Source organism: Loxodonta africana, chromosome 2 (assembly GCF_030014295.1).
Source record: "Loxodonta africana isolate mLoxAfr1 chromosome 2, mLoxAfr1.hap2, whole genome shotgun sequence".
NCBI classification, from domain to species: Eukaryota; Metazoa; Chordata; class Mammalia; order Proboscidea; family Elephantidae; genus Loxodonta; species Loxodonta africana.
This window is the reverse complement of record NC_087343.1, coordinates 162,980,870-163,000,835: the sequence shown is the minus strand read 5'-3', so window position 1 is coordinate 163,000,835 and position 19,966 is coordinate 162,980,870. Positions and strand designations below refer to the sequence as shown.

At 42.1% G+C, this 19,966-nt stretch overlaps 1 protein-coding gene across 1 annotated transcript in view; it reads left to right on the top strand.

Moving 5' to 3' along the window:
- Positions 1–12,252: 12,252 nt before the first annotated feature.
- HTR4 (5-hydroxytryptamine receptor 4) overlaps positions 12,253–19,966 on the top strand; it is a 76,504-nt gene continuing 68,790 nt past the window's right edge. The window contains exons 1-2 of the mRNA XM_010591674.3: positions 12,253–12,473; positions 13,823–14,023. Coding sequence (XP_010589976.3) covers positions 12,283–12,473; positions 13,823–14,023 — 392 coding nt within the window. The 5' untranslated portion in view covers positions 12,253–12,282. The remainder of the gene's footprint in view (positions 12,474–13,822; positions 14,024–19,966) is intronic.

Here is a 19,966-nt window from a genome sequence, read left to right as displayed (position 1 = left end):
ACCCTGCGCTGAATTCACTTAGAAAGAAAAAAAATACATTGTAAAGAAATTATCTCTGGAACCGTTTGCTTAGTTCCAGGTTTGAAATAATGGGTTTTCTTACAGTGAAACCCACCTGTAAGGTATAATTTACTGAGCCCCTGACCAGTGCAAATGGTTGATGCACTTGACTGCTAACCTGAAAGGCTGGAGGTTTGAGTCCACCCAGAATGCCTCAAAAGAAACGCTTGGTGATCTTCTTCCAAAAATCAGCCATTGAAAACCCAATGGAAGACAGTTCTATTCTGACACTCTTGGGCTCGCCAAGAGTTGGAATTGAATTGATGAAAACTGGGTTTTTATCATTTCATTTCCAAGAACAGAACCCCTGGTATTTAACCCACTTTTGAAAGAATGTAGATACCACCTTCTGCCATCATCTCTGGCTTGGTTTTACCTTTAGGCATGGCCTCAGAGAAAAGCGTCTTTGATCCTGATACCTTTTGTATTCCTTACAGCTTTTAACTCCATTATACTCCTTACAGACAGACTCTTCTTTAAGCTTTGAAGTTTTTCTTGTGCCCAATATGTGTGATCTTTGGGCTCCTTGAAATCTATTAAGAGCTTGCCACAAAAATTTTCCTCCACTTGTTTGCACCTTCCCCAGCTGTGCCCCAGCCACCCTCCATCCCACCCCCAGCCCCATCTGTAGGGTTTTCAAAAACAAAACAATCTAAAAGAATTCTTTTAGGATTGCATAAAAACTCTATTATGCATAATTGCCATCCTTTAAGGATTTATTCTTTTTTGTCCCTCACCATTTTCTATAGCCTGCATATTTTTACGAGACATATTAAGCTGTCATCATCAGCATTTTGGAACTTAAATTTCTGACAAAGAGCAAAACTTTAGTATCTTTTTAAAAGGAAATTTCTTTAATTGCCAGTGAGCATATTTAAAATTGAGTGGCAAAAGCACTGAACTTGAAGTCAGAATGTCCAGGTTTAAATCCCAGCTCCATCACTTAATAGTTATGGGATGTTCTCTTAATCTGTCTGAGCCCCAGTCTCTTCTTCTGAAAAGGGGGCATCATAATATTAGATTACAGGGTAATTGTGAAAATTAAAAGCATTTAAGTCATTAAGTTCCCTAGTGCAGTGTTTGCCATATGGTAGGTGCACAATAATTATTTCTTAAATCAGTGTTAAAATCTACCCATTTGCAAGTAGGAAGTTTCAAACCTAGGAGCAATGAGGGAATGAGGGTTAGATTAAGGGCATCCCTTAAAACGTTCTAGGTTATGTTGTTGCTGGGTGCCATACTGTGGTAACCTTGGGGCAGACCTGCCCCATAGGGTTTTCTAGGCTGTAATCTTTACGGAAGCAGATCACCGGTTCTTCTCTCTCATGGAACTGCTGGGTGAGTTTGAACTGCCAACTTTTTTGTCAGCAGGTGAGCTCTTAACTGCTTGTGCCACCAAGGCTCCTTGCTCTAGGTCATGGGGGGTCCTCAAAGTGTGGTCCCCAGACCAGCAGCATCAGCATCACCTGGGAACTTGTTAGAAATGCAAATTATTGGCCCCACCTAAGACCTACTGAATTAGAAACTGTGGGCGTGGGGTTTGGCAATCTGTGTTTTAAGCAGGCTTCGAACCAGTTTCTTCTGGTTCAACCCTGCTGAGAATTTGCATTTCCACCCCAGATGTACTGAACCTGAATCTACTTTTTAACAAGATTCCCCTGGTGGTTCTTATGGATTCCCCAGGTGATTCTTAGACATAAGAATCACCTGGGGATCTTGTTAGAGTGTAGATTCTGATTCAGTATATCTGAGGGTAGAAAAGCAAATTCTCAGCAGGGGGGCTGAATCGGAAGGAACTGGTTTGAAGCCTTGGCTTTAAGAAGCCTCCCCGGTGATTCTGATGCTGGCTGGTGATTCTGATGCGTCACTGCTCAGATGTTTCTCATTATGAAACAATCTTATACCAACTGTCTTATTTGGTCCTTCAGTGAAAGCACTAAATAGAAGACCTGAAAACTTATTTTAAGAACCCAAAGTAACATAAGCCAAATAATAAGAACTAATTCCCCCTCCCTAAGAAACTTCTACATAATTGGAAAATACAGTGAAAACTGTGAAAGCCAGAACTTAACGGACTGCCTTGTTTTTCCAGGTCTCACAAGTTTTCTACTTTTGACAGGGTGCAGTCTTACCACTTTTCTATGGCTCGTTTTAGTGGAAAACATTTGAGTTTTCCTTCTCTAACAAATTTCCACTTTACACAATTTCTGGCTTTCACAGGTTTTACTGTATAAGATTCCAAATTAAGTGTAACATCAAGGAGATATCTAGATTGTGGAAATAAATGAAGATCTCTCAAATGGGAACAAACAGCGGCTATATATTTAGAGCAAGGAGGTCAGCCATCATCACTTGCATCTGGCAGAGATACAAAGACAGGGGAGTTGGAAAGTTTTATAATGAAAAAAAGGTTGGGCTTCAGGTATGCTGTGATTGGAGGTTGTTGGCATGGCTGGAACATCTTATGTGATTGACTTAGGGAGCATCTTGGACTTTCTGTGGTTGATCCAATTTGGAAGCAGAGAGGAGGAGAAGATAGGGAGGCTGGTAGTCACTGACCAAGGCCTTTTCTTTCTGGACGCGTTGCTGCAGAGATTGTCCATCAGTTTTATTGTCATGTATCATCTGGCCACTGTCCTTTCGCATAGTCAGTCTCTCAATAAACACCTAGGGAAAAAAAGTGCGTATATTTAAAGGAAATGATATATGCTTTAGAGAGGTTGTTATGTGCTCTCGAGTCAATTCCTATAGTAGCAACCTTATATGACAGAGTAGAACAGTGTTACAGTTATATTATTGCTCAAGTTATTGATTTTAGGGAAAAACAGTGAGCATATTCATGAACTCTTCTACTTATTCTTTAAATAAAAAGGTATTTTAAAAAGTAGTCTACTTGAGAAATATTATCAATGCAAACATTAGATGAGCTTAACTCTCCTATATGAACTTCAACTGCCAGGGGTAATGTGCATGGCAAGTAAGAAAGGTAAAGAAGAAAAGACACCCATGACATAATTAGGGTATATACCCAACCTCTTATCATTATAGAAAACACTGGGGACCTTATATTTAAGGTCAAAAAAATTCACATTAGAAAAACAATCCAGTTTTCAGCAGGCTCTCCCTTTTAAGTCAGAATACCTTTAGCTCCAGGACTTTGAACAAGTCCCTCCAGTTCTACCCTCTGCTGAGAAGTTGCATTTCCATCCCAGATATACTGAATCAGAACAAGATCCCCAGATGATTCTTATGTGTATGTATATATCACCTGGGGCTTTTGTTAAAAAGTAGATTCCAATTCAGTCTATCTGGGGTGGAAATGGGAATTCTCAGCAGGGGGTAGAAGCAGAGGAACTGGTTTGAAGCCCTGTTTAGCTCTTTGCATGGCCTGTTGATTGGTAAGAAAATAAAACACTGCTTTCTCTAATTTTCATGCAATTACTTCACAAAGGACCATGCAGTGGAGAACAGAATGAGTGAAGGAAGCACATTTACGGGAAGTATTTTGAACCACCTGGGATCCTTCATGTTGTGCTGTGTGCGTTGTGAAGAACAATGTTGCCTTTGTGGTTGGCACCGGGGTGAATTATCCAATAGGCAAGGTAAGCATGGTGCTTACCTTGTGTTATGGATTGAATTGTGTCCCCCCAAAATATCTATCAACTTGGCTAGGCCATGATTCCCAGTATTGTGCGATTGTCCACCATTTTGTTATCTGATGTGATTTTCCTATGTGTTTTAAATCCCGTCTCTATAATGTTGATGGGAGCCCTGATGGCCCAGTGGTTAAGTGTTTAGCTGCTAACCAAAAGGTAGGCAGTTCAAATCCACCAGCCACTCCTTGGAAACCCTATGGGCCAGTTCTACTCTGTCCTATAGGATCACTATGCGTTGGAATGGACTCCAAAGCACACACCAACAACAACATGATTTGATGAAGTGAGATTAGCAGCAGTTATGTTAATGGGGCAGGACTCAATCCACAAGATTAGATTGCATTTTAAGCCAATCTCTTTTTAGATATAAAAGAGAGAAGCAAGCAGAGAGGCATGGTGAACTCATACCACCAAGAAACCAGAGCCAGGAAAATAGCACGTCCTTTGAACCTGGGGTCCATGCATTGAGAAGCTCCTCGACCGGGTAAGATTGATGACAAGGACCTTCCCCCAGAGCCTACAGAGACAAAAAGCCTTTCCCTGGAACTGGCACCCTGAATTCAAACTTCTAACCTACTAAACTGTGAGAGAATAAATTCTCTTTATTAAAGCCATCCACTTGCCGTATTTCTGTTGTATTAGCACTAGATAACTAAGACACCTTGCTTACCAGGTCATCTATAGTGAACAATTGCACATTTTTTCACCACATCAAAGATTCTGCTCCTAGGTATGGCTGGCATCTTTCTCTTTCCCAACCTCACACCACCTTCCTACAGAATCAAAGCCTGTTTTCAAATATATAATCCCTGACAGAGGTAGATGACCCAGCAAGCAAGGTAAGTGTGAATTTATTTGTGCCTGTTCACTAATCTCTAGTGAACAATTTCACATGGATTTCACCACACAAAACCCATGTGAAATTGTTCACTACAGATTAGTATGTAAACACAAGTAAGCACGTGCCTACCTTGCTTTTTTGATAATCTGCCTCTGTTTGGCACTCACAACAGGTGAATGAGAGAGGAGGCATGTTCTGCAGAGATCATTGGTCTAATGATGGAGCTCTTTTATCAAATATAATTTTATTATCAAGTTCAATACCTGAAAAAGTAAAAGTTATGAGAAGGGGGAGGGAGGGAGGAAGGGAGGGAGGAAGGAATTAGATACTAGATAAGAACTACTTTAGGTGAAGGGAAAATCAACACACAATACAGGAAAGGTCAGCACAACTGGAGTAAACCAAAAGCAAAGAAGTTTCCTGAATAAACTGAACACTTCGAAGGCCAGCACAGCAGGGGCGGGGGTTTGGGGACCATGGTTTCAGGGGACATCTAAGTCAATTGGCATAATAAAATCTATTAAGAAAACATTCTGCATCCCACTTTGAAGAGTGGCATCTGGGGTCTTAAATGCTAGCAAGTGGCCATCTAGGATGCATCAATTGGTCTCAACCCAACTGTAGCAAAGGAGAATGAAGAACACCAAGGACACAAGGTAATTATGAGCCCAAGAGACAGAAAGGGCCACATAAACCAGAAATTACATCATCCTGAGACCAGAAGAACTAGATGGTGCCTGGCTACAACCGATGACTGCCCTGACAGGAAACACAACAGAGAACCCCTGAGGGAGCAGGAAAGCAGTGGGATGCAGACCCCAAATTCTCATAAGAAGACCAGACTTAATGGTCTGTCTGAGACTAGAAGGACCCTGGTGGTCATGGCCCCCAGACCTTCTGTTAGCCCAAGACAGGAACCATTCCCAAAGCCAACTTGTCAGACAGGGATCGGACTGGACAATGGGATAGTAAATGATACTGGCGAAGAACAAGCTTCTTAGATCAATTAGACACATGAGACTATGTTGGCATCTTCTGTCTGGAAGGGAGATGAGAGGGCAGAGGGGGTCAGAAGCTGGCTGAATGGACACAAAAAGAGAGTGGAGGGAAGGAGTGTGCTGTCTCATTAGGAGGAGATCAATTATGAGTATATAAGCAAAACAAATCAAACCCAGTGCCATCAAGCAGATTCCGACTCATAGCAACCCTATAGGACAGAGTAGAACTGCCCCATAGAGTTTGCAAGGATCGCCTGGCAGATTTGAACTTCTGACCCTTTGGTTAGCAGCCGTAGCACTTAACCACTACACCACCAGGGTTTCCAAGGAGTGTATAGCAAGGTGTATATACATTTTTGGATGAGAGACTGATTTGATTTGTAAACTTTTGCTTAAAGCACAATAAAAATTAAAAAAAAAAAAAAAGATGAAGAACTGGTCTAGTTGCTCTGCCTCCTTGACTTCCCTGGTTCCCAGGAGTGGCCTTGCGGTACTTCCAGGAAACTATCAAGGAACATATTTTTGAAGTCATTTGAAATTTTCTTTGCTCTTGGCTTCCATGATACCACACTCACCGGGCTTTCCTCAGATATCCCCCAACAGTCTCTGTCGGCCTGCTCTGCTGGTTTCCCCTCTATTACATGGTTTAGTACTGGAGTTCATTAAGCCCCTGGCCCTCTTCTTAGGTGATTGCATCCATCTCCAAGTTTCTAAATCCCATCAAAATGCCCCATCGTCTCTTCTGAGTTCCAGATTCATATATCCAATTGCCTACTTGACATCTCCACTTCACACTTAACATGTTTTTTTTTCTTCCTTCCATCTCATTAAATTGTACCAACATTCACCGATACTCAAATCAGAAAAGTGATTTTTCATTGCTTTCTACTCCCACCCCCATCCATTGTTCTTTCCTGTGCCATTACTCCTCAAATATACCTTTATTCTGCCCACGTCTCTCCGTCTCCACATCTACCGTCTTACTCTAAGCTATTTGTAATCTCTTGCCTGGACTCTTGCAAAGGCGCCTGAGATACTGACTTACTTGCTGTCACCTTTACACACACCCTCACCTGTGTCACTCCTCTGCTTAAATTGCATAAAAACCTCTTCTTGGTATTCTCATTTATTTTCATATAAAACACAAACTTCTCACCTGAGCAGACAAAACCCTCAGTGTTTGGCTCCTGACTACTTTTCAGACCTCATCTAGATTTTTTTACCCGTTGCTCATTCCCCTCAGAGGGTGAACACAAAAGGGCTTTCCTGTCTCAGGGCCTTTGTATGTGCCCTTCCCTGTGAAGGCTCTTCTCCTGGTTCCTTCAACTTGCGGACCCTCTGCATGTGTCAAGACTCAGCTGACAGTCAGCTCCAGTGTCCCCTGACTACCTAAAGTTGCCCTCTAGCCCAGTTATTCTCTATCATACCATCATGTTTATACCATTAGTAATGTGTGATTCATGAACTGATAGCACTGACTTCACCTAGGAGCTTCTGAGAAATGCTGAGTCCCAGGCTCCACCCCAGACCTAAGGAATCAGAATCTGCACTTAACAAGATCCCCAGGGGGTTTTTGTGCATGTTGAAGTTTGAGCAGGGTGACTTTGAAGCACTCATCACAAACTGTATTTATTTATGTATTTAGCTCTGTTCTTGCTTATTGTCTGTCTCTATCAATACTGTGAACTCCATGAAGGCAAGGTTTTGTCCACCTTCTTTAGTGCTTATCCCAGTGCTCAGCAGTGCTTGACATATGTTTGGCACTCAATAAATATTTGATAAATGAGAAATTTAATCTAACTCCCATGGAGAAATTGAGGCTCAGAGAAGCAAGTGAATTTTTTTGCAGTCACACAGCTGGTTATTAACAAGGCCAGTATATATATATGTATATTCCAGGAGCCCTGGTGGCACAGTGGTTAAGCACTTGACTGTTAACCAAAAGGTCAGTGGTTTGAACTCACCAGCTGCTCCACAGGAGAAAGACGTGGCAGTCTGCTTCTGTAAAGATTTAAGCCTTGGAAACCCTATGGGTCACTATGAGTCAGGATCGACTTGACAGCAAACAATGACAATATATATATATTTATTTATTTTTCTTGACTCCCAAGAAAGTGTGTGCCTGTCCTTCTGTCTGTCTGTGTGTCCTTGAAACTAATTACTCCAGATGATATAACAACCAATAACCTAAAACTTCCTTTGCTATGGTTCCTGTATGAGTTTCTGATATTAATAACAATAATTACTTACTATTACTCCTATGGGTCAGTTTACCCAGAATTATTGTCTTTATGATTTCTTTTATTAAGAATAGAGAAAGTGGCAAACTGCCAGCAAGTTTGTGGACTCTCTTTACTAATGGATCAAAAGATTACGGAAAAAGCAAAACAAGAAGAGAAAGTAAAATTTCTCCTAAGAATAGCTGTCAAAGAACCAATTTAGTGGAAAGGATAGATCTTTGGCCAGATAGAACCATCTGGTAGCAGTTGCCAGCATTCCTGGAGGGGGGTCAAAGGCAAGCCATAGATTTAACATGGATTTTGCAGAAGTGGTTCCTGATTTATTTTAATCATTGTTGCTGGACTTGCATTTCTTTCCATGGACAGTTCTACCTAATTACAAAAGCTCTTTTTATGGTTCAATTTTGCTTGTCACTCACAGTTTAAAGTTTAGCTAGTTCTAGTTCCTAATTGGCATGCCACAAATGAACCATAACATTGAACTTGGTGCTCTCTGACCCTGACATTCCCTCTTGATTTGAAGTATATTTTCTCGGGAACTAGAGGTGTTCCTCCCAGGCACTCTGAATCTGTTTTCTTCTACCACAATCGGCAGAGGCAGCATGGGCTTTAATGGCGAGGCTGCGGTTGATGGAGAACCCGTGTTCTAGGGATATGTTTACAGTATAGATGGTGACTCAGGAAGTCTCTAAAATCAGCCAGCCCATCCTGCCTCAGTACAGGAGCCCTATACACTGTCCTCATATGTGGTCATCCAGGTATTCTTAGGCACTTCCCATGCTGGAGAGCTCAAAACAACGCCAGGAAGGTTATTGTGGATCATTTTTAGTTGTTGGAAAGGTTTTCTTATGCAGAATCAAATCTTGTCTCCCTCTAGCAGTGATTCCCAACCTTGGTTACGTATTAGTTTCACTTGGGAGCTTTTAAAAATTCTAATGTTCAGGCTGCCACTCAGAACAATTAAATCAATATCTCTGAGGGTAGGGCCCCAATATCAGCGTTTTTTTTTAAGGTCCTCAGTGATTTCCATGTGCAAGCAAGTTTGAGAACCACTGCTTAAAGGCTGCTCATTGTTCTACTTAGATATACAACCTATACGGCATTGAGTATGGCAACCCGATCACTGAGCCTTCTCTGACCCAGAAAAAAACCCATTGTTCTATTTAGATATACAACCTATACGGCATTAAGTATGGTAACCCTATCACTAAGCCTTCTCTGACCCAGAAAAAAAACCCCTTCTCTGACAGCCCTTATTAAATAGCCAGTCCTTTATCCCCCTAGGGCAGCCTTGCTTCTCTTACTTGCTTATATTTTTTGCCATTGCACATAATACCTGCTGACAGCTTACATATTTTCTTTTTTATATATTTGCTTTCTCTCCTCCTGTAAAACGTATGCTTCTTTACGGGTAGGGCTTTGTGTGTTTTGCTTCTTGCTGCTTCCCTAGAACCTAGAACAATGCCCGATGCAGAGTAGGTTCTCAGAAAAGATTGTCGAATGGATAAATGGGTGAATCTACACTAATTTCTCAATGGTAGAGTTTTTACCTTCCATGCAAGTGACAGATTGATTATGGGGAGGGCACAGAATTGGGCAGCATTTTGTTCCATTGTGCATGAGGTCTCTGTGAGTCGGGGTCTGACTCGACAGCAGCTCCCAACAGCTGTTTCAAATGACAATTGTTTGTATAGTTAAAGACAGCTTTTGTGTTTCATCCCTGGGTCTTCTCTTCTGTAGGCAAAAATCTCTTCTGTACCTTCAAGCGGTCTTCAAAGACATTGACCAATAAACCTCACTGTTATGAATTCAACTCTTTATCCTTTTACTCAAATAGCCAATAATTGAGCACTAGTCTAGACACAGTGCCAGGCACTGGGAATTGTTGTGAATAAGGTAACCAGAGTCAATCTGGAGGGTGAGGCACACTCAGTAATTAAAAACAAAAATCGTTTCAGATAATGATAATATAATAAAGAAAATTTAAAAAATTCTATTAGATGTGAATTTTTTGAATGGGGGTTAAATTTAATCTGAGACCTGAATGACGAGAAGAAGCCAGTCATGTGAAGAGGTATTCCAGGAAGAAAATATAGCAAGTACAGAAACCCTAAAAGGGAGGAAGCTTCAGATGGACTCTGAGTCACAGGCTGTGACTTGGACAAAGAGCCACTATTGGCTCCTTTGATAGACACTTGCCTCAGTTAACATGGCCTAAGACCCAGTGATGCAACAGTTAGGCGCTCAGCTGCTAACTGAAAGGCTGGCAATTCAAACCCACCCAGCAGCTTCAAGGGAAAAAAAACCTGGCGATCTGCTCCCATAAAGATTACAGTCTAGAAAATCCTATGGGAAAATTTTACTGTGTCACACGGGGTCACTATGAGTTGGAATAGACCCTATGGCACCTAATAACCACAAGAAGATCTGGGAATTTTAAAGTCCTTTCAAACTTTATCAAGAAGAACATTTTATTAGTCCATAAAAAATAAAACTTTTTCCTGTAGCTCCTAAATAGCCTGTAGATATTATGCTTCCATTTATAATATACGCTCACTTCCAAGTTAATAAAACAAAATGCTGAGTTTATACTTGTAGGGCAGGGATTGAAGAATCGAATTAGATCCTGAAACTGACAAGAATACAAATTCTACCTAGGTGGTGCAAACAGTTAATATGCTCAGCTGCTAACCTAAAGGTTGGAGATTCAAGTCCACCAAGAGGTACCTCGGAAAACAGCAGTTGCTGAGAACCATATGGATCAGTTCTACTCTGACACACATGGGGCCCCCAGGAGTTGGGGTTAACTCAATGGCAACTGTTTGTTTGTTTTTTTTTTTAACATCAAATTAGTTCTTGGTGGCCACATCACTCTATTTCCTCACCGAATTAAATTTTCCTGTGTAACATTTGTACTGTTAATAGTTATAACTTAAGTGTGGAAGGGAGGTTTAGATGAATTACCTGGAATTTATTTTCATCTGAACCCCAGCTGTAAAGACTTGAAAAAATAAATAAGTAAATAAGCAAGAAAATAAATAAACAAGCCACTTCTCAGCAGAATGGAGGGAATTTCTGGCTCTCCAACCGCTGTAAGATGGGTCCCTTCCTCTACTTGGCACCTTGTCTTCTTGCTAGGCCAAATGATAGAAGTCGTAGACAAGGCCAGAGCCAGGACTTGGCAAGCATCTGCCATTTGGAGCCAACAGCCTTCTTGATTTTCAGTCAAAAATGCTCAGTAAAGACAGATAATCTTTGATCTGGGGGTCAATGTGTTCCCAGTGGTAGACTCGCAGGAGAGGCATGCTCTTCCAGACCAGCCACAACCCAGTTCCGCTCTCTGAGACTCCATTTCCCCATATTGAAATGTGGGGTTTGGGTTTGGGGGTTTTAGGGACTTTTCAAACTTCATCAAGAAGGGTATTTTATTACTCTATAAAAAAAATAAAAACTTTTTCCTGTAGTTTCTAAATAGCCTGAGATATTATACTTTCATTTATAGTAGACGCTGACTTCCAAGTTAATAAAACAAAATGCTGAGTTTACACTAGGAGAGCAGGAATTGAAGAGTCAAATTAGATGCTGACATTGACAAGAAAACAAATTTGACCTGTGGAAAAAAATGGTAAATATTGGACACCCATAGAAGTGTAGCTCAAGGCAGTAAAAGAAAGTCCCTGAGCTTACTGATTAAAAAAAAACAAAAACCCCTTTGCAATCAAGTCGGTTCTGACTCATAGCAGCCCTATAGGACAGAGTAGAACTGCCCCATGGAATTTCCAAGGAGCGCCTGGTGGACTTGAACTGCTGACCTTTTGGTTAGCAGCTGTAGCACTTAACCACTATGCCACCAGGGCTTCTGAGCTGACTGATCGGCTCCTGTCTTTCCAATGGACTTCGCAGATCCTGAGATCAATTTAACCAGGTGAACTGATATAAGAACACCCCCAAGTCATGATCTTCCCTCTCTGGGACAGCTCACCTGTAAACCCAGCTTCTACATGGGCTGAAATGGGGTACTGAAAAAGGGTGGCCTTTTTATTTATGCAGATTGGGGTTTAAGTCACCATCTTTCATTCATTGAACACCATCATACATTGAACGCAATACATGTGAATGATGTATTCAGTATACATCAGCGAATAAATCAGACGGGGTCCGTGCCTCGTGGAGCTGACAATCTAGCTGCATAGGTACACAAAACAGGAATCAACCACATACATTTGTGAGTGCAAGCTGAGGTAACTGCTCTGAAAGAAAGAGACCAGTTCAGTACTTGTGTGACCTCAGGCTGGAGAATTCACCTCTCTGAGCCTCCTCTCCTCATCTGAAAAATGTGGATCATACCACAAACCACATGGCTGCCATGGTTAATCCAGATAACACGTAAGTGATGGACGCAGACCTGCATTGTGTCAGGTGTAAAACCAATGTATGTTGCAGCTGCTACGGGTGAAGTGACCTTTCTGAAGGTGAATGAGGAAAAGATGGGTTTTCTCTCTGTGTTTCAGACTTTCCTCCAATCCTTTGTTTCATTTTGTGTGACTTACAGTTCCAAGGAGGGTTTTGGCTCAGTGGAGAAGGTCGTGCTGCTCACGTTTCTGTCAGCGGTTATCTTGATGGCCATCTTGGGGAACCTGCTGGTGATGGTGGCTGTGTGCAGGGACCGGCAGCTAAGGTGAGCAGCATGAAGAAACCTGGGTGGCGTCCTGGCCTCTCCCTGGGGAGCCAGGGTCTGAACATTTCCATCAGGCTTTCTAACTACCGCAGAAACAAAAGAAATGCATGGCAACAATTTTTGGAAAATAGAGAAGGGAAAAGGAGATCATAAAACTCTAACATAACTAGTGTTAGCAATTAAGTATGTTTCCATCCTGTCTTTTTTTCTTTCCTTCTTTTTGAAAAAGAGTTGTTGTTACTCTATATACATTGTTAAAAACATATTTAATCTAACTTTCCTGCTTTATCAATGGTTCAAAGAAGGGGTGGCTGACTAATGACTGATCCAGCATTTAAACCTGGGTCTTCTGCTCTTTCCACTTTACTAGTCCCAACCCTGGCTGAAGTTAGAATCACCTGCAGAACTTTTAAAAATTACTCATGTGTGCTATTGTATGTCCCATGAAATATTTGGGACCATGTTGTCGTTGTGTGCCATTGAGTCATTTCTGAATCACAGTGATCCTATAGGTCGGAGTAAAACCACATAGGGTTTCCTAGGCTGTTATCTTTACGGGAACAGATCCCTGAGTCTTTTCTTCTGCAGAGCTACAGGTGGGTCTGAACCACTGACCTTTTGGTTAGCAGCCAATCTTAACCTTTGCATCACCAGGGCTCCTTATTTGAGACATTTTTACACTAAAAAAGTTATTCATTGTTTATTTGAAATTCAAACTTAACTGGGTGTCCTGTATTTTATGTGGCAACCCTAGGGGTTCTGAGCCAATTAACTTAGGGAGAGAAATGAGCATTGGTACCAGTCCATAAAAAGGGATAAAGATGCAGTACTTGCCTTTATCTGCTGCCATTCTCTCTAAGCAAGACATGCACCGAACAAAGGAGGCTGCACATAAGTGTCAAAGTACAATTCTGGCAAGTGTCACAAGTAGGAAGTCCACCACCATTTGTGAGATGAGCATCTTGGGAGGGTCCTTGGGAATGAGAAAGGGTGACTAGGGGGATGCATGGACCAGAAGAGAGAGCACCTTGCATAAAAAAGTCCTGCAGTAGGGAGCTCGAGGTCTAGAGGGACTCAGATAAGGCCAGTGTGGCCAGCCAGAGGGGAGAAGAGGGGGCTTTTGATGCAAAGTGGGTCTGGAGAACTCACAAGAGACAGGATCACACAGGGCTGTATCAGCCGTGTTACAAAAGGGAGAACTGAGTCTCACAGAATACATTACACATGTGTCTTTTCCTGTTCCTCCTTTCCATCTTCCCTTACCTCCTTTTTCCTCTCTTCCTCCATTTGTTCCCTCCCTCCTTTCTTCCTCCCTCTCCCTGACTCCCCCTTATACTTTTCTCCCACAGGAAGATAAAAACCAATTATTTCATTGTATCTCTTGCCTTTGCGGACCTGCTGGTTTCGGTGCTGGTGATGCCCTTTGGTGCCATCGAGCTGGTTCAAGACATCTGGGTTTATGGGGAGATGTTTTGCCTCGTCCGGACATCTCTCGACGTCCTGCTGACCACAGCTTCGATTTTTCACCTGTGCTGTATTTCACTGGATAGGTAAGGATAGAGCAACGTGCAACGTGGGACTGCATGCTGGAGACGATGGTCAGACTGATATTGTGCCTTGTCTTTCTTTCTTCCCTGATTCATTAAAAGAAATGACTCTCAGAGAGGGAAAATTGGTTATTCAGTTATTCATTCACTCTCTGGCCTTTTTAGTCAGGTATTTTCTTAGGCACTGCAGAAAAGAGATTAATAAGACCTAAAACCTGCCTTCAGGGTGCTTACCATCTAGACAGTAACAGGTATGAGGAATCTAGTGTAACACATAGCTCTGAATTTTATACTGATGATATGAACAGAATTCTGAAAAATCCTAATGGCGAGAATGAACGTACCTACCTAGTAGGTAGCCGGAACTGTTTGGAACGATAATGCCGTATGTTTGAAAATGACCTTTACCTGAAAATGCACCCATATCATACGTTGTGTGTGTGTGTGTATTTAGGTATGTGATTGTGGGGGAGGTGGAAGGGAAAGAGTCTAAGAATTCTTATAAAATCCCCAATAATTGTTTGTCTTTTGGACCTAACATTTCATTCCCATTGCATAATTTTGTTCTTCTTCTTCACATTTGACTTCGACAGGCCTAATGACTTCCATCTTTGTGTCATTTGCATTACGTTGGAGATGTATGCTTATCACTCACATCAGCACTTTTCACTTGCCAATTCCTGCTCATTTGTATTCAGAAATAAAGGCAGAATGCAATTTCAAAGTCAGATGATTACACTCACATAGCTGCTGTCAGTGTAGCCATATGGAAGAGGCTAGCTCCCAAACGAAAGCCTGGGGTGCACGTTATGTGTTGTCAGAATAACCCGGGGAAATCACTTACTGTCTCTCAAGCAGGCCAACAGATCCAGCTTCTCCTCTAATCTTGGCGCAGACCACTGTTTCTTTAGTCAAGGACTAGAAAAGTAGCTGATTGGAATTCAGGATTGTGGTATTTCTAAAACATGAACCTTTAAACACTAAAATCATAGGCTGCCCAGAGAATTGCTCACACTGAGCGAGGTCCTTAAGGACCAAAGTCAGCTGAGTAAACAGCCATTCATCTCCCATCTCGTAGACGTGTTATCGTTGATTGGAATGGCAGACTTAATCACCTGCTCGACTTAAATTGCCCTCCTTTCTTTCTCTCTTTTGCTCTGCCAAGAACACACAGTTGAATGTGCTTAAGTTAAATGCATGTCTAATGAGAATCCAGTACGCAGCTAGAGATAATGACCTGGGTAAAACTTTGGTGTTGGCTGGCAGGCAGCCGAATCATGTGTCATAGTTTGAAATTTGTGTTTATTAGCTCATTTACAACAATCTGGACTCAGTACATGAAAGGATTTTTAAGAGTTTGGTGGCGTAGTGGTTAAGAGCTACAGCTGCTAACCAAAAACGTCAGTAGTTCGAATCCACCAGGCACTCTGTGGAAACCGTATGGGGAAGTTCTCCATCCTATAGGGTCACTATGAGTCGGAATCGACTCGATGGCAATGGGTTTGGCTTTTTTTTATGTGTGTACTGTACGAAAATCCAGGGTAGCAGGCATGTGATCTCTGCCAAAATGAGTGGAAAGACAGACAGTATTGTGGGATTTGGAGATGGCAAGATGAGGGTGATCAGGGCAGCTGGAGGTAACCTTGAAGTTTGGGCAAAAGCCACTGAAGTGTGGGAGACAGTATAGAATCAGATCTTTCCGGCGTGGACAATTTACTTTGACATCCCTGAGAAGCCTGAAGGTTTTCTAGGCAGGTTTGGCTTCAGAGTTCCAAACTTACACTCAAGTTCTTTTAGAGTCATGAAATTTGCACTGAGTAGGCCTGAGTTATTGTGAGTAAGTACAATTGGTCATGAAAAACCATCTGCTTTATAACTGAAGAGATCTGGGTTCAAATCCAGGAGGCTTGGTGGCACAGTGGTTAAAGAGCTTGTCTGGTAACCTGGAGGTCAGCAGTTCAAACCCACCAGCTGCTCCACAGGAGAACGATGTGGCAGTCTGCTTTCATAAAGATTTATAGCCTTGGAAACCCTATGGGGCAGTTCTACTGTGTCCTGTAGGGTCACTATGTGTCAGAATTGACTTGACGGCAATGGGTTTGGTTTGGGGGTTCAAATCTCAGCCTTGCCACTTTTTAGTTCTGAGAATGGCAATAAATTACTTAGTCTTTCTGAGCCTCAGTTTTCTCATCTATAAAAATGGGGGAAATAGCACCTATTGTATAAGACTGCAGTTAAAATTAAATGAAGTAATCCAGGTAAAGCCTAGCATTGGTGCAGAATGGACAGCACTCAGTGTTACTGTCCATATAGCCGATGATCTTTCTCTCCAAACTCGGGCCTCCTTCTCAGTGAATGGTACTCCAGCAGCTGCATCAGCCAGAAACCAGGTCACTATTCTTAGTAATGATCTTTCCTTATCCCCTACATCTAAATGACAAGCCCTGTTGGTTTTCCTTCCTAAGCAGATCCTAGGTCAGCAGTTCAAATCCACCAGCTGCTCCTTGGAAAACCTATGGGGCAGCTCTGCTCTGTCCTATAAGGTCACTATGAGTTGGAATTGACCCGACAACAACAGTTTTAGTGTGGTTTTTTGGAAGCAGATCCCAGCTGTCTATTTCTCTCCAGTCTATCACTCTAGTCCAAATTAATATCATTTCTTGAGTCAGCCACTGCAACCTTCTCTTACTTGCTCTCTCCAAGTCTATTTTATTCCCCTTCAGTGCACTCTCCACGTACAAGATCTCATGACCATCTTTTGAAAGATTCGACTTTGATCCTATCGCTCCTTTACTTAAAACCGTTCAAGGGCTGTTGGTTGCACTGAGGATCAAGGTCAAGCTCCTTGGCCTGTAGGACTGTGCATCGTCTGTTTCTGTCCACATCGCCAGCCTAGTCTCATGCCCCTCTCCAGCCTCACTGACTAGATTCTGGCTGCATTGGCCTTTTGTCTCTTTTTCCAATGCTCTGTGCTCAGCCGCCTCAGGGCCTTGGTTCCTCCTCTGCATGGAAAACTCCTTTGCCCCCTCCTCTCTTGCCTGTCCTTCAGCTCTTAGCTCAATCTTTTCTTCTTTAGAGAAGCCCACTCTAACCCCGTCAAACCCGTTCTTCTGTGTAGAATTTGGTGCAGTTGAGATTAAAATCAGCTATGTAATTTCCTGTTAAATGTTTCTCTTTCTCCTGCAATGGAAGGAAACTCGAGGCTGTGAGCAAGGGAAGGCCTTGTCCTCATGGAACTTACATTCTAATGGAGGAGATGGACAATTAGCCATTAGGTATTTGGTAAACACTTACTGAACAAATGGAGTGTTTAGCATGTTCTCTTTTTGAGCAATGTTAAAATATCCTGCCAGTAACTTCCATTTGAGGAACCCTGGGGTGCAGTGGTTAAACACTTGGCTGCTAACCAAAAAGTGGACGGTTTGAACCCACCAGAAACTCCACAGGAGAAAGATATGACAGTCTGCTCCCATAAAGATTTGTAGCTTTGGAAACCCTATGGGACAGTTCTACTCTATCCTATAGGGTCGCTATGAGACGGAATCGACTCGATGGCAACAGGTTTGGTTTTGGTTTTTTTTTTTGAACTTCCATTTCCTTCTCTCACACTAAAAACCAAACCCACTGCCATCGAGTGGATTCCGACTCATAGCAGCCCTGTAGGAGAGCAGAACTGCCTCATAGGGTTTCCAAGGCTGTAAATCTTTACAGAAGCAGGCCGCCACATCTTTCTCCTGCAGAGCTGCTGGTGGGTTTGAACTATCGACCTTTCGGTTAGCAGCCAAGCATTTAACCACTGTGCCACCAAGGTTCTTCTCCTCTTAAAGTGGGGCATCAAAATCTTCACTACCATAAGTTAGATGGAGTCAGATACTTCTTTTAATTTTTTTTTTATTATCATACTTTAGATAAAGGTTTACAGAGCAAACTAGCTTCTCCTTAAACAATTAGTACCCATATTGTTTTATGACATTGATTACCAATCTCACAACATGTCAACACTCTCCCCCTGTCAATGGAGTCAGATGTTTTTGTTTGGTTTTCTTTTCCTCTAGAACCTGGGGAATTAGCCAGTTGTCTCTAGCATTCGCTGTGCAAGAGTGAAACTCTGATGGGACTGGAACTTCCACCCCGAACATTGCAGGGCAGTGTTTTAGCCTGGCAGGATATGATTTCATTTATCATCCAGCTTCTGTTTTTGCTGTGACTCTCCTGGCCTGCAGGTGGGCTGGGCAGGGCTGGGCCACGGTACACAGAGGGTGTCCTCAGTGAGGTGCTAACCCTGTGATTTCCTGGCAAGGTGCCACATGCTCCTCCTTCAGGCTGCAGCATCTGCTGGGATGACTGGCACCAGTGCTTCTCAGGCAGGAATGCTGCCTTTGATTCCTAATTCCCCCCAGATTGTAAACTCCTGGATCAAAGCAAAATGCAGGGCTCCTTTAATAGCATAAAATGCCTCCCCAGATACCATTCTCGATTCTCTGTGCTTCCTAGTGCTTTGAGAATTGAATCCTGTTAACAATGGAAATGCATGGCCTCAGAAAAAATAATTTTCCAATATGACACAAATGAGTGCATCACATAGTATGGGGTCAGGGGAGGTCACAACTGCATTAAAAAGCCTTATAGTACAGTTGAGTTCTTTTAAAATTTAAACTTCTGAATGATAACCAATCAGGTATCTATAATCGAGCACTGATTGAAGCAGTGGAATATAATGCAGATGTTAAAAACCATGAGAAACAGCTATATGTGTGGTCCTAGAAAGATCACTGGTGTATTCGGTGAAAAAAGAGCAGTTTCAGACTTTAATATTTGCTGTAACTCCAGTTTTGTAAGATAAATTTATAGATATAGGTATATGGATGTATGAAAGACAGAGATTAGAAACATGAATGAATTTGCTCCAAAGCATTAAGCGTTAATCTAGTGTAACAATCTCTTTTCTAATTGTTACTCCTTATTTTATTATAATAGTAATACTTGATCCTTGTAAAAAAATGCCATCAGTTTACAAGAACGTAACAAGGTCCCCAATTCTCTCTCTTCAACTCCTCAGCCACGCACCCTCGAGGTAACCACTGTAACTAGTAAACCCCTGTAATTACCCTCCCCGTGATTTTCTATGCAATAAGCAGACTTGTTATGTGAATATGTTATTAGTTTACCCAAGTGGATTTATGTTTTAAATAAGCCATTGAAGAGGAATTTCCTCATATGTATCCCAATGAATTGCTGGAATGTAGTGTTCTTATCAACTTTCTTATCAGATAATATGTTAGTAAGGTCTCTTTCAACAACATGTGATAGAAAATGAATCGATTGGTTCAATTACCTGAAAAATTTGGCTTCAGACATGGTTTGAGCAACGTAATCTGTCTCTCTTCCTCTGTCTCTTTCTCCCTCTCCTTTTTATTTCTGTCTTACCTTCCTAGTTTCTCTGCCTCTTTGCCTGCCCCTGTCTTTAAATCTGTCCCTCTTTCTGTATGCCATCCCTCCTTCCCTTTGGCTCTTAGCTCTGGTTTCTTGTTGGATTCATTCTCAGGCTAGGTTCTTCTACAAGGAAAGAAACATGGCCACAGGCTACCTGAGTCTTGACCTGTCCTTAACTCATTAGACCATAGGAGGAGAATAAATGTTATTCCTCATGGAAGAACCTTGGAAGACCAATCACTGTGGTCTGTGATGACATGTCATGATTGCTGGGTGGAGGTGAGGCACTGTAACTGGAACTTTACCAGAAGTGCATGACATGGGAGAATGGCAGTGCCCACTGGAAAGGGGGATTTGGGGTAGTCAGGAACAACAGACATCAACTTCTCTTAGGCTGACGGAAGGACCCAGAGATCTCTTAATGGAGCCTCAATGATGAGACAGAGGTGTGCCATCCCCAGTTCCTCTCTATATTAGGCCAAACATCCATAGATACTCCCACAGCCTCATATT